Source organism: Salmo salar, chromosome ssa09 (genome assembly GCF_905237065.1).
Source record: "Salmo salar chromosome ssa09, Ssal_v3.1, whole genome shotgun sequence".
NCBI classification, from domain to species: Eukaryota; Metazoa; Chordata; class Actinopteri; order Salmoniformes; family Salmonidae; genus Salmo; species Salmo salar.
In genome coordinates, this window is record NC_059450.1 from 73,841,156 (window position 1) to 73,853,743 (window position 12,588).

Sequence of the window (12,588 nt, forward strand, 5' to 3'; positions counted from 1 at the left end):
GGGCGTTTATTTTTTTGCTGAGTTCATGAGTAGAAGTCAGCCACAGCAACACGAGCTATAGATGAGGAGTTAGCCACAACAACACAACATGTGCTGTATATGAGGAGAAGTCAGCCACAACAACACAACATGAGAAGCTAGAGAGGAGGTTAGAGAGCATGAAAGCCAGATGAGTCAGATATAGATATGTAAACCATAGAAAATAACAATCAAGGCTGATCTAGCCGGTACCCCCACGGTCTGCGTTACCCTCAGTGAGGGCATGAATGCCAACCCCACTTCTAGTGTGAATTTCCCTCCATCTTTGTCTCCCTCTCCTTTCAATTTCTGTCAAATTAGATGGAAATTCTCCCAAAAATATTTGACATGTTAAATGTATTTATATGTTATATTTAATTCTGTGGTGCAAACTTGATTCCTGTGATCTTGGAATAATGTGTATCGGGTTAGGGGAGGGTTTGGCCGAGGGTCTTTACAAGTAGGCCGTCATTGTAAATAAGAATTTGCTTTTAACTGACTTGCCTGGTTAAATAAAGGTAAAAAAACCCCCCAAAAAACAAGTACTCTCTGCTGTTCTAACTAACACTGACCTGCTTTTATTGTCCTCTTTTAGCTTTATTTAGTGTCCTTATTTTCATTTTGGCAGGAGATGCGCTCAGACAGACAGACAGACAGACAGACAGACAGACAGACAGACAGACAGACAGACAGACAGACAGACAGACAGACAGACAGACAGACAGACAGACAGACCACTGGGGCTTGTAAGGCTGCCAAGCTTGGTATTGTCAGTGGCATGGCAAGACAAGACATGGCACCAAACTGCAATGGCTCCTGAAACCCCAGACAGACACACACACTAACTCATGCACGCACGCACTCCCACAGACACACACGACTGCACGCACGCACGTACAGACACACACACAATCTCACTTGACATTTTGCTAATTTTCCAGAGGTGTAGTGTGAGTCTATGTATCGATTGCTCACCTCCTGCTCAGTTCTGTTCCATAGTCAAGCCATTAGGTCTCTGCGTACCCATAGAGGCAGATCTATGATACATCCTGAAGCATTTGAAAAACAGGTAACTGTCAAATAAAGGAAACACCAACATAAAGTGTCTTAATGGGGCGTTAGGCCACCATGAGCCACCAGAACAGCTTCAATGCACCCTGGCATAGATTCTACAAGTGTCTGGAACTCTATTGGAGGGAAGCGACACCATTTTTGCATGAGAAATTCCATAATTTGTTGTTTTGTTAATGGTGGTGGAAAACGCTGTTTCAGGCGTCGCTCCAGAATCTCCCATAAGTGTTCAATTGGGTTGAGACCTGGTGACAGAGACACACACACATAAAAACACACGCACAAACACACACATAAAAACACACACACAAACACACACACCCTTTAAATCCCCTATGCTCTTTGAGACCCGTCTTTCAAAGTCATTGAGATCTCTTCTTCTAGCCTCCCACCCTGGACGTTCAGCTGTGTCTTGGCAAGACAGATTTACCCAGGATCAAATTCTCACCTTGTATTCCAATAAGCTAAACAAACAAAACACATTTTTTATATGTCTTATCATCTTATTATGAAAATCGCTTCGTATCAGATCAAACACCTACTAGCATCTACAATATCTATTGACACAATTAGGGTTTGACTTTTGACCTTTGTCCTCTCCCCTCTGGCCTTAAATCGTGAGTTGAGCATGCCCATCTCCAGCTCGTTGTCGTGGCGAAGGTCCTTGGCCTTGCAGAAGTGAACAAGGCCGGCCTTGGTGCGGAGGACCAGGTAGTACCAGGACTTGGGAGACGGCACCATGTTGAAGGGAGCGGGCAGAGTACGACCCTCGTCAAAGTAGGACATCCACAGCTTGGCACGGGCAAACTTCCACTCTACATCTGCATCTGTCTGGAGGGGACAAACACGCGTGTAGAAACGGACACAAACAAACAAATGGATGCACAAATGTAAAAAAATGCATATTGGTTGTATCATTGCACAGGCACATGTGATTAACAATATACATTGCTTTGGCTAAACATGTATTAATGAATTAAAAGGACCCTACTAGGATTATACATCAACATGCAAAATTGAATAATTCCTGATGAATGGGTCATTAATAGGACTGACCTCTGTAGGAATGAGTTATTAATAGGACTGACCTCTATATGAATGGGTTATTAATAGGACGGACCTCTATATGAATGAGTCATTAATAGGACTGACCTCTGTAGGAATGAGTTATTAATAGGACTGACCTCTATATGAATGGGCTATTAATAGGACGGACCTCTATATGAATGAGTTATTAATAAGACTCAACACTATTAATAAGACTGACCTCTATATGAATGGGTTATTAATAGGACTGGGCTCTATTTCAATGGATTATTAATAGGACTGACCTCTATATGAATGAGTTATGAATAGGACTGACCTCTATATGAATGAGTTATGAATAGGACTGACCTCTATATGAATGGGTTATTAATAGGACTGACCTCTATATGAATGGGTTATTAATAGGACTGACGTCTATATGAATGAGTTATTAATAGGACTGACCTCTATAGGAATGGGTTATTAATAGGACTGACCTCTATAGGAATGGGTTATTAATAGGACTGACCTCTATATGAATAGGTTATTAATAGGACTGACCTCTATATGAATGGGTTATTAATAGGACCGACCTCTATATGAATGAGTTAATAATAAGACTGACCTCTATATGAATGGGTGATTAATAGGACTGACCTTTATATGAATGGGTTATTAATAGGACTGACCTATATATGAATGAGTCATTAATCACCGGACGTGCTACCTGTCCCAGACCTGCTGTTTTCAACTCTCTAGAGACAGCAGGTGCGGTAGAGATACTCCAAAGATCGGCTATGAAAAAGCCAACTGACACTTACTCTTGTGTTACTGACTTGTTGCACCCTCGACAACTACTATGATTATTATTATTTGACAATGCTGGTCATTTATGAACATTTGAACATCTAGGCCATGTGCTGTTATAATCTCCACCCGGCACAGCCAGAAGAGAACTGGCCACCCCTCATAGCCTGGTTCCTCTCTAGGTTTCTTCCTAGGTTTTGGCCTTTCTAGGGAGTTTTTCCTAGCCACCGTGCTTCTACACCTGCATTGCTTGCTGTTTGGGGTTTTAGGCTGGGTTTCTGTACAGCACTTTGTGATATCAGCTGATGTAAGAAGGGCTATATAAATAAATTTGATTTGATTAATAGGACTGACCTCTGTAGGAATGAGTTATTAATAGGACTGACCTCTATATGAATGCGTTATTAATAGGACTGACCTCTATTAATAAGACTGACCTCAATATGAATGGGTTACTAATAGGACTGACCTCTATTTGAATGGGTGATTAATAGGACGGACCTCTATATGAATGAGTTATTAAAAGGACGGACCTCTAAATGAAAGGGTTATTAATAGGACTGACCTCTATATGAATGGGTTATTAATAGGACTGACCTCTATATGAATGAGTTATTAATAGGACTGACCTTTATATGAATGAGTTATTAATAGGACTGACCTCAATATGAATGAGTTATTAATAGGTCTGAGCTCTATATGAATGAGTTATTAATAGGACTGAACTCTAAATGAATGGGTTATTAATAGGACTGACCTCTATATGAATGGGTTATTAATAGGACTGACCTCTATCTGAATGGGTTATTAATAGGACTGACCTCTATATGAATGGGTTATTAATAGGACTGACCTCTATGTGAATGGGTTATTAATAGGACTGACCTCTATATGAATGAGTTATTAATAGGACTGACCTCTATATGAATGGGTTATTAATAGGATGGACCTCTATATGAATGGGTTATTAATAAGACTGACGTCTATTAATAAGACTGACCTCTATATGAATGGGTTATTAATAGGACTGGCCTCTATTTCAATGGATTATTAATAGGACTGACCTCTATATGAATGAGTTATCAATAGGACTGACCTCTATATGAATGGGTTATTAATAGGACTGACCTCTATATGAAAGGGTTATTAATAGAACTGACCTCTATATGAATGGGTTATTAATAGGACTGACCTCTACATGCATGAGTTATTAATAGGACTGAACTCTATAGGAATGGGTTATTAGTAGGACTGACCTCTATATGAATGGGTTATTAATAGGACTGACCTCTATATGAATGAGTTATTAATAGGACTGACCTCTATATGAATGAGTTATTAATAGGACTGACCTTTATATGAATGAGTTATTAATAGGACTGACCTCTACATGAATGGGTTATTAATAAGACTGACTTCTATATGAATGAGTTATTAATAGGACTGACCTCTATATGAATGAGCTATTAATAAGACTGACCGCTATATGAATGAGTTATTAAAAGGACTGACCTCTATTTGAATGAGTTATTAATAAGACTGTCCTCTATATGAATGAGTTATTAATAGGACTGACCTCTATATGAATGAGCTATTAATAAGACTGACCTTTATATGAATGAATTATTAATAGGACTGACCTCTATTTGAATGAGTTATTAATAAGACTGTCTATATGAATGGGTTATTAATAGGACTGACCTCTATATGAATGAGTTATTAATAGGACTGACCTTTATATGAATGGGTTATTAATAGGACTGACCTTTATATGAATGAGTTATTAATAGGACTGACCTCTATATGAATGGGTTATTAATAGAACTGACCTTTATATGAATGAGTTATTAATAGGACTGGCCTCTATTTGAATGGGTTATTAATAGGACTGACCTCTATATGAATGAGTTATTCATTGGACTGACCTCTATGTGAATGAGTTATTAATAGGACTGACCTCTGTAGGAATGTGTTATGAATAGGACTGACCTCTATTTCAATGAGTTATTAATAAGACTGTCTATATGAATGGGTTAATAATAGGACTGACCTCTATATGAATGAGTTATTAATAGGACTGACCTCTATATGAATGGGTTATTAATAGGACTGACCTTTATATGAATGAGTTATTAATAGGACTGGCCTCTATATGAATGGGTTATTAATAGGACGGACCTCTATATGACTGAGTTATTAATAAGACTGACCTCTATATGAATGGGTTATTAATAGGACTGACCTCTATATGAATGGGTTGTTAATAGGACTGACCTCTATATGAATGAGTTATTAATAGGACGGACCTCTAAATGAATGGGTTATTAATAGGACTGACCTCTCAATGAATGGGTTATTAATAGGACTGACCTCTATATGAATGGGTTATTAATATGACTGACTGACCTCTATATGAATGAGATATTAATAGGACTGACCTTTATATGAATGAGTTATTAATAGGACTGACCTTTATATGAATGAGTTATTAATAGGACTGAACTCTATATGAATGAGCTATTAATAAGACTGACCTTTATATGAATGGGTTATTAATAGGACTGACCTCTATATGAATGAGTTATTAATAGGACTGACCTCTATGTGAATGAGTTATTAATAGGACTGACCTCTATATGAATGGGTTATTAATAGGATGGACCTCTATATGACTGAGTTATTAATAAGACTGACCTCTATTAATAAGACTGTCTATATGAATGGGTTATTAATAGGACTGACCTCTCTATGAAGGAGTTATTAATAGGACTGACCTCTATATGAATGGGTTATTAATAGGACTGACCTTTATATGAATGAGTTATTAATAGGACTGACCTCTATGTGAATGGGTTATTAATAGGACTGGCCTTTATATGAATGAGTTATTAATAGGACTGGCCTCTATATGAATGGGTTATTAATAGGACGGACCTCTATATGACTGAGTTATTAATAAGACTGACCTCTATATGAATGGGTTATTAATAGGACTGACCTCTATATGAATGGGTTATTAATAGGACTGACCTCTATATGAATGAGTTATTAATAGGACGGACCTCTAAATGAATGGGTTATTAATAGGACTGACCTCTAAATGAATGGGTTATTAATAGGACTGACCTCTATATGAATGGGTTATTAATAGGACTGACTGACCTCTATATGAATGAGATATTAATAGGACTGACCTTTATATGAATGAGTTATTAATAGGACTGACCTTTATATGAATGAGTTATTAATAGGACTGAACTCTATATGAATGAGCTATTAATAAGACTGACCGTTATATGAATGAGTTATTAATAGGACTGACCTCTATTTGAATGAGTTATTAATAAGACTGTCCTCTATATGAATGGGTTATTAATAGGACTGACCTCTATATGAATGAGTTATTAATAGGACTGACCTCTATATGAATGGGTTATTAATAGGACTGACCTCTATATGAATGAGTTATTAATAGGACTGACCTCTATATGAATGAGTTATTAATAGGACTGACCTCTATATGAATGAGTCATTAATAGGACTGACCTCTATATGAATGAGTTATTAATAGGACTGACCTCTATATGAATGAGTTATTAATAGGACTGACCTCTATATGAATGGGTTATTAATAGGACTGACCTCTATATGAATTAGTTATTAATAGGACTGACCTCTATATGAATGAGTCATTAATAGGACTGACCTCTATATGAATGAGTCATTAATAGGACTGACCTCTATATGAATGAGTTATTAATAGGACTGACCTCTATATGAATGAGTTATTAATAGGACTGACCTCTATATGAATGAGTTATTAATAGGACTGACCTCTATATGAATGAGTTATTAATAGGACTGCCCTCTTTATGAATGAGTTATTAATAGGACTGACCTCTATATGAATGAGTTATTAATAGGACTGACCTCTATATGAATGAGTTATTAATAGGACTGACCTCTATATGAATGAGTTATTAATAGGACTGACCTCTATATGAATGAGTTATTAATAGGACTGACCTCTATCTCCTGGTAGGAGCTGTTGATCATAGCGATGAGCATGTTGAGTAGAACCACCACCATGGTGACATTATAGACCCCGTACAGCACATAACCAATGTTCTCTATGAACTTATGGTCATACTTCAGGACCACAGAGATCACCTCCGACAGACCGAAGATGGACCAGAACAGGGTCTTAAAGCTCTCCTCCACCCTGGGGAAGGAAGCGCACAGACAGACAGACAGACAGACAGACAGACAGACAGACAGACAGACAGACAGACAGACAGACAGACAGACACTCCAGGTGAGTCTTTAAACCACACTATGGTATAATTTATAGAGTTTATGAGCTGGCACTGATGAAATAGCTGTTGAGTCATGTCCAGTTCCAACACATCATCCCTCCACCAGGACATGATCCCCCCACCAGGACATTACCCCCCCACCAGGACATGATCCCCCCACCAGGACATTATCCCCCCACCAGGACATTATCCCCCACCAGGACAGCTCAATGAAGGCCAATTCTACTGTCACATTTTGGAACAGATCACTAAGAGGATTTTGCTGCAATGTATAAGCTCAGAATTGAAGCTGAGTCCAGTCCAGCCCAGTCCAGTATAATCCAGTCCTGCTTTTAGCCACAGTGCTTTCGCTAACTTTCTGGCTGAGGGGCTTTTGAATAAGCAAAACAAACACTGAGCCTAAAGAACACAGACATTTGGCCTCAGTTCTGTAAATACATATTCAATCAGTGGCAGAGCTGGAGGAAGGGGGGGAAGGGAGGAGAAATGATGACAGAAAGCCTGTGTGTGTCCTTTCCACTTTCAGAGCTGAGAGCACACACAAAACCACACACCCTCGGCAGTGAAGTTTAATGGTATCTCCTCAGAGTGAACTTCTCATCTTTCCGAGAAGACAGGAAAACACTTCTTAACTTCAAAGACCTCTCTCTCTCTCTCGCGCTCTTGCTGTTTGTGTGTTCTCTAGTCCCATGATATGCAATAACTCTGTAGTTATAAAACTAAACGTCAAGCCAAACATCTCTCATCAGATAGCAATATGTCCCGTATCATCTCAGTATACTGCAGGACCCAGTACGTACAGGACATTATCTCTCTAGAAGGACAGTGTTCTCATGTGGAACAGAATTCATATCACCGTATGACAGTCCATGCATTGATCCCTGTCCTCTGACCCAGGGGTCACATGACTGTCACGCCCTGACCTGAGAGAGAGGGTTTGTTTCTCTATGTGGTTAGGTCAGGGTGTGGGGTGGGCATTCTATGTTTTTGTTTCTATGTTTTGGCCGGGTATGGTTTCCAATCAGATGCAGGTGTCTATCATTGTCTCTGATTGGAAGCCATACTTAGGCAGCCTTTTTCCACCTGTGTTTGTGGGATCTTGATTTTGTACTGCTCGTATTTAGCCTGCAAGACGTGACGGTCGTTTTTATTTGTTTATTATTTTGTTTAAGTGTTCCGATTTAAAATAAAGATGAACACTCACCACGCTGCACCTTGGTCTAATCCTTTGGACGATCGTTACAATGACAAACGTCCTTACGAAGGCGTGATACTCAACCCATCACTAATGTCCTTGTCAATACACACAACACTATGTAAAAATGGACTGACATATTATTAGGCAGGGAAATGGATAGAAATGGACTGGCATATTATTGGCAGGGAAATGGATAGAAATGGACTGACATTATTAGGCAGGGAAAGGGATAGAAATGGACTGACATATTATTAGGCAGGGCAATGGATAGAAATGGACTGACATATTATTAGGCAGGGAAATGGATAGAAATGGACTGACATACAGTATTATTGGGCAGGGAAATGGATAGAAATGGACTGACATATTATTATTAGGCAGGGAAAGGGATAGAAATGGACTGACATATTATTAGGCAGGGAAATGGATAGAAATGGACTGACATATTACTTGGCAGGGAAATGGATAGAAATGGATTGACATATTATTAGGCAGGGAAATGGATAGAAATGGACTGACATATTACTTGGCAGGGAAATGGATAGAAATGGACTGACATACAGTATTATTAGGCAGGGAAATTGATAGAAATGGACTGATATATTATTAGGCAGGGAAATGGATAGAAATGGACTGACATATTATTAGGCAGGGAAATGGATAGAAATGGACTGACATATTATTTGGCAGGGAAATGGATAGAAATGGATTGACATATTATTTGGCAGGGAAATGGATAGAAATGGACTGACATTATTTGGCAGGGAAATATATAGAAATGCACTGACATATTACTTGGCAGGGGAATGGATAGAAATGGACTGACATATTATTAGGCAGGGAAATGGATAGAAATGGATTGACAATAGAAGTTTATGACACATACACTGACATCCCAACTCGTCTGCAGATATATACAGTAATCGTCTCTCTTGATGATTTCACAGTCTAACCTCTCCTCACCCACTGTGAACAATTCGGTCAGTCTCCGCCTCCCGCTACGCTTCCTATTCACACAGAGAGCAGTTCAGTAGATGTGGGCACCGGGTGGGCATCCATCATTAAACACTTCTGTCTAGTTCCCTATTGGCTGGTCACAGCAGGTGCCTTCAGAGACACAGCAGTCCTTAACCCTCAGGAGAACACCTCACTGACAGAAGGGAGGAGAGAGGGAGGGAGGAATACAAGACACCAATAACTGGCTTGTAGTGTCTTCTCTCCCTGTTCTCCAACCACCCTAGGACAGGCTATCAGGCTGCGAGCTGTCACACACATACACACACAAAAGAACACACACTGGTGTGGTGACTCACCTCTACCGTGTGTGCAGTCCAAACCCTGCTCCTCTGCTCCATCAGGAGACTCACCTGAACACACAGTAGGTCTCTGTTTCTCTTTATCTACCTTTCTTTTCCATCTTTACTTTTCTCTTTCTCGCTACCTTTCTTCCGTGCCACGCTCTCTCTCTCTTTCCCTCTCCTCTCCTCTCTCTCCCAACCCCCTCTCTCTTCCCCTCTCTCTCCCACCCCCCTTTCTCTCTCTCCCAACCCCCTCTCTCTTCCCCTCTCTCTCCCACCCCCCTTTCTCTCTCTCCCAACCCCCTATCTCTTCCCCTCTCTCACCCTCTCCTCCCCTCTCTCTCCCAACCCCCTCTCTTCCCCTCTCTCTCCCACCCCCCTTCTCTCTCTCCCAACCCCCTCTTCCCCTCTCTCTCCCACCCCCCTTTCTCTCTCTCCCAACCCCCCTGTCTCCCAACCCCCTATCTCTTCCCCTCTCTCTCCCACCCCCTTTCTCTCTCTCCCAACCCCCTTTCTCTCTCTCCCAACCCCTATCTCTTCCCCTCTCTCTCCCACCCCCCTTTCTCTCTCTCCCAACCCCCTATCTCTTCCCCTCTCTCTCCCACCCCCCTTTCTCTCTCTCCCAACCCCCTATCTCTTCCCCTCTCTCTCCCACCCCCCTTTCTCTCTCTCCCAACCCCCTATCTCTTCCCCTCTCTCTCCCACCCCCCCTTTCTCTCTCTCCCAACCCCTATCTCTTCCCCTCTCTCACCCTCTCCTCCCCTCTCTCTCCCAACCCCCTCTCTTCCCCTCTCTCTCCCACCCCCCTTCTCTCTCTCCCAACCCCCTCTTCCCCTCTCTCTCCCACCCCCCTTTCTCTCTCTCCCAACCCCCCTGTCTCCCAACCCCTATCTCTTCCCCTCTCTCTCCCACCCCCCTTTCTCTCTCTCCCAACCCCCTATCTCTTCCCCTCTCTCTCCCACCCCCCTTTCTCTCTCTCCCAACCCCCTTTCTCTCTCTCCCAACCCCTATCTCTTCCCCTCTCTCTCCCACCCCCCTTTCTCTCTCTCCCAACCCCCTATCTCTTCCCCTCTCTCTCCCACCCCCCCCTTTCTCTCTCTCCCAACCCCTATCTCTTCCCCTCTCTCTCCCACCCCCCTTTCTCTCTCTCCCAACCCCCTATCTCTTCCCCTCTCTCTCCCACCCCCCTTCTCTCTCTCCCAACCCCCTCTTCCCCTCTCTCTCCCACCCCCCTTTCTCTCTCTCCCAACCCCCTATCTCTTCCCCTCTCTCTCCCACCCCCCTTTCTCTCTCTCCCAACCCCCTTTCTCTCTCTCCCAACCCCCTATCTCTTCCCCTCTCTCTCCCACCCCCCCTTTCTCTCTCTCCCAACCCCTATCTCTTCCCCTCTCTCTCCCACCCCCCCTTTCTCTCTCTCCCAACCCCCTATCTCTTCCCCTCTCTCTCCCACCCCCCCTTTCTCTCTCTCCCAACCCCTATCTCTTCCCCTCTCTCTCCCACCCCCCTTTCTCTCTATCCGAACCCCCTATCTCTTCCCCTCTCTCTCCCACCCCCCTTTCTCTCTCTCCCAACCCCCTATCTCTTCCCCTCTCTCTCCCACCCCCCTTTCTCTCTCTCCCAACCCCCTATCTCTTCCCCTCTCTCTCCCACCCCCCCTTTCTCTCTCTCCCAACCCCTATCTCTTCCCCTCTCTCTCCCACCCCCCTTTCTCTCTCTCCCAACCCCCTATCTCTTCCCCTCTCTCTCCCACCCCCCCTTTCTCTCTCTCCCAACCCCTATCTCTTCCCCTCTCTCCCTCTCCTCCCCTCTATCTCTTCCCCTCTCTCCCACCCCCCTTTCTCTCTCTCCCAACCCCCTATCTCTTCCCCTCTCTCTCCCACCCCCTTCTCTCTCTCCCAACCCCCTCTTCCCCTCTCTCTCCCACCCCCCTTTCTCTCTCTCCCAACCCCCTGTCTCCCAACCCCCTATCTCTTCCCCTCTCTCTCCCACCCCCCTTTCTCTCTCTCCCAACCCCCTTTCTCTCTCTCCCAACCCCCTATCTCTTCCCCTCTCTCTCCCACCCCCCCTTTCTCTCTCTCCCAACCCCTATCTCTTCCCCTCTCTCTCCCACCCCCCTTTCTCTCTCTCCCAACCCCCTATCTCTTCCCCTCTCTCTCCCACCCCCCCTTTCTCTCTCTCCCAACCCCCTATCTCTTCCCCTCTCTCTCCCACCCCCCTTTCTCTCTCTCCCAACCCCCTATCTCTTCCCCTCTCTCTCCCACCCCCCTTTCTCTCTCTCCCAACCCCCTATCTCTTCCCCTCTCTCTCCCACCCCCCTTTCTCTCTCTCCCAACCCCCTATCTCTTCCCCTCTCTCTCCCACCCCCCTTTCTCTCTCTCCCAACCCCTATCTCTTCCCCTCTCTCTCCCACCCCCCTTTCTCTCTCTCCCAACCCCCTATCTCTTCCCCTCTCTCTCCCACCCCCCCCTTTCTCTCTCTCCCAACCCCTATCTCTTCCCCTCTCTCCCTCTCCTCCCCTCTATCTCTTCCCCTCTCTCCCACCCCCCCTTTCTCTCTCTCCCAACCCCCCATCGCTTCCCCTCTCTCTCCCACCCCCCTTTCTCTCTCTCCCAACCCCCCTCTCTCCCAACCCCCTCCCTCCCTCTCTCCCAACCCCCCTCCCTCTCCCCCACCCCCCCCCTATATCACTCTCAAACTCTCCCTGCCATCTCTCAACCTCTATATCACTCTCAAACTCTCCCTGCCATCTCTCAACATCTCAGTCCCTCTCTCCTTTTTTCCTTCTCTCTCTCATTTTATGTGTATATAGCCTTAGCTTGACGTATTTATTTTATTTTTTTGATTTGTCTGTATT

General features: G+C 43.5%; 1 protein-coding gene across 1 annotated transcript in view; it reads right to left on the reverse strand.

The window, feature by feature from the left end:
• The window catches only part of trpc7b (transient receptor potential cation channel, subfamily C, member 7b), a 66,695-nt gene that overhangs the window by 15,482 nt on the left and 38,625 nt on the right, over window positions 1–12,588 (reverse strand). Inside the window, exons 8-9 of the mRNA XM_014212395.2 lie at window positions 6,949–7,144; window positions 1,678–1,920 (exon numbers count right to left, since the gene is read on the reverse strand). Of these exons, the coding sequence (XP_014067870.2) occupies window positions 1,678–1,920; window positions 6,949–7,144 (439 nt within the window). The remainder of the gene's footprint in view (window positions 1–1,677; window positions 1,921–6,948; window positions 7,145–12,588) is intronic.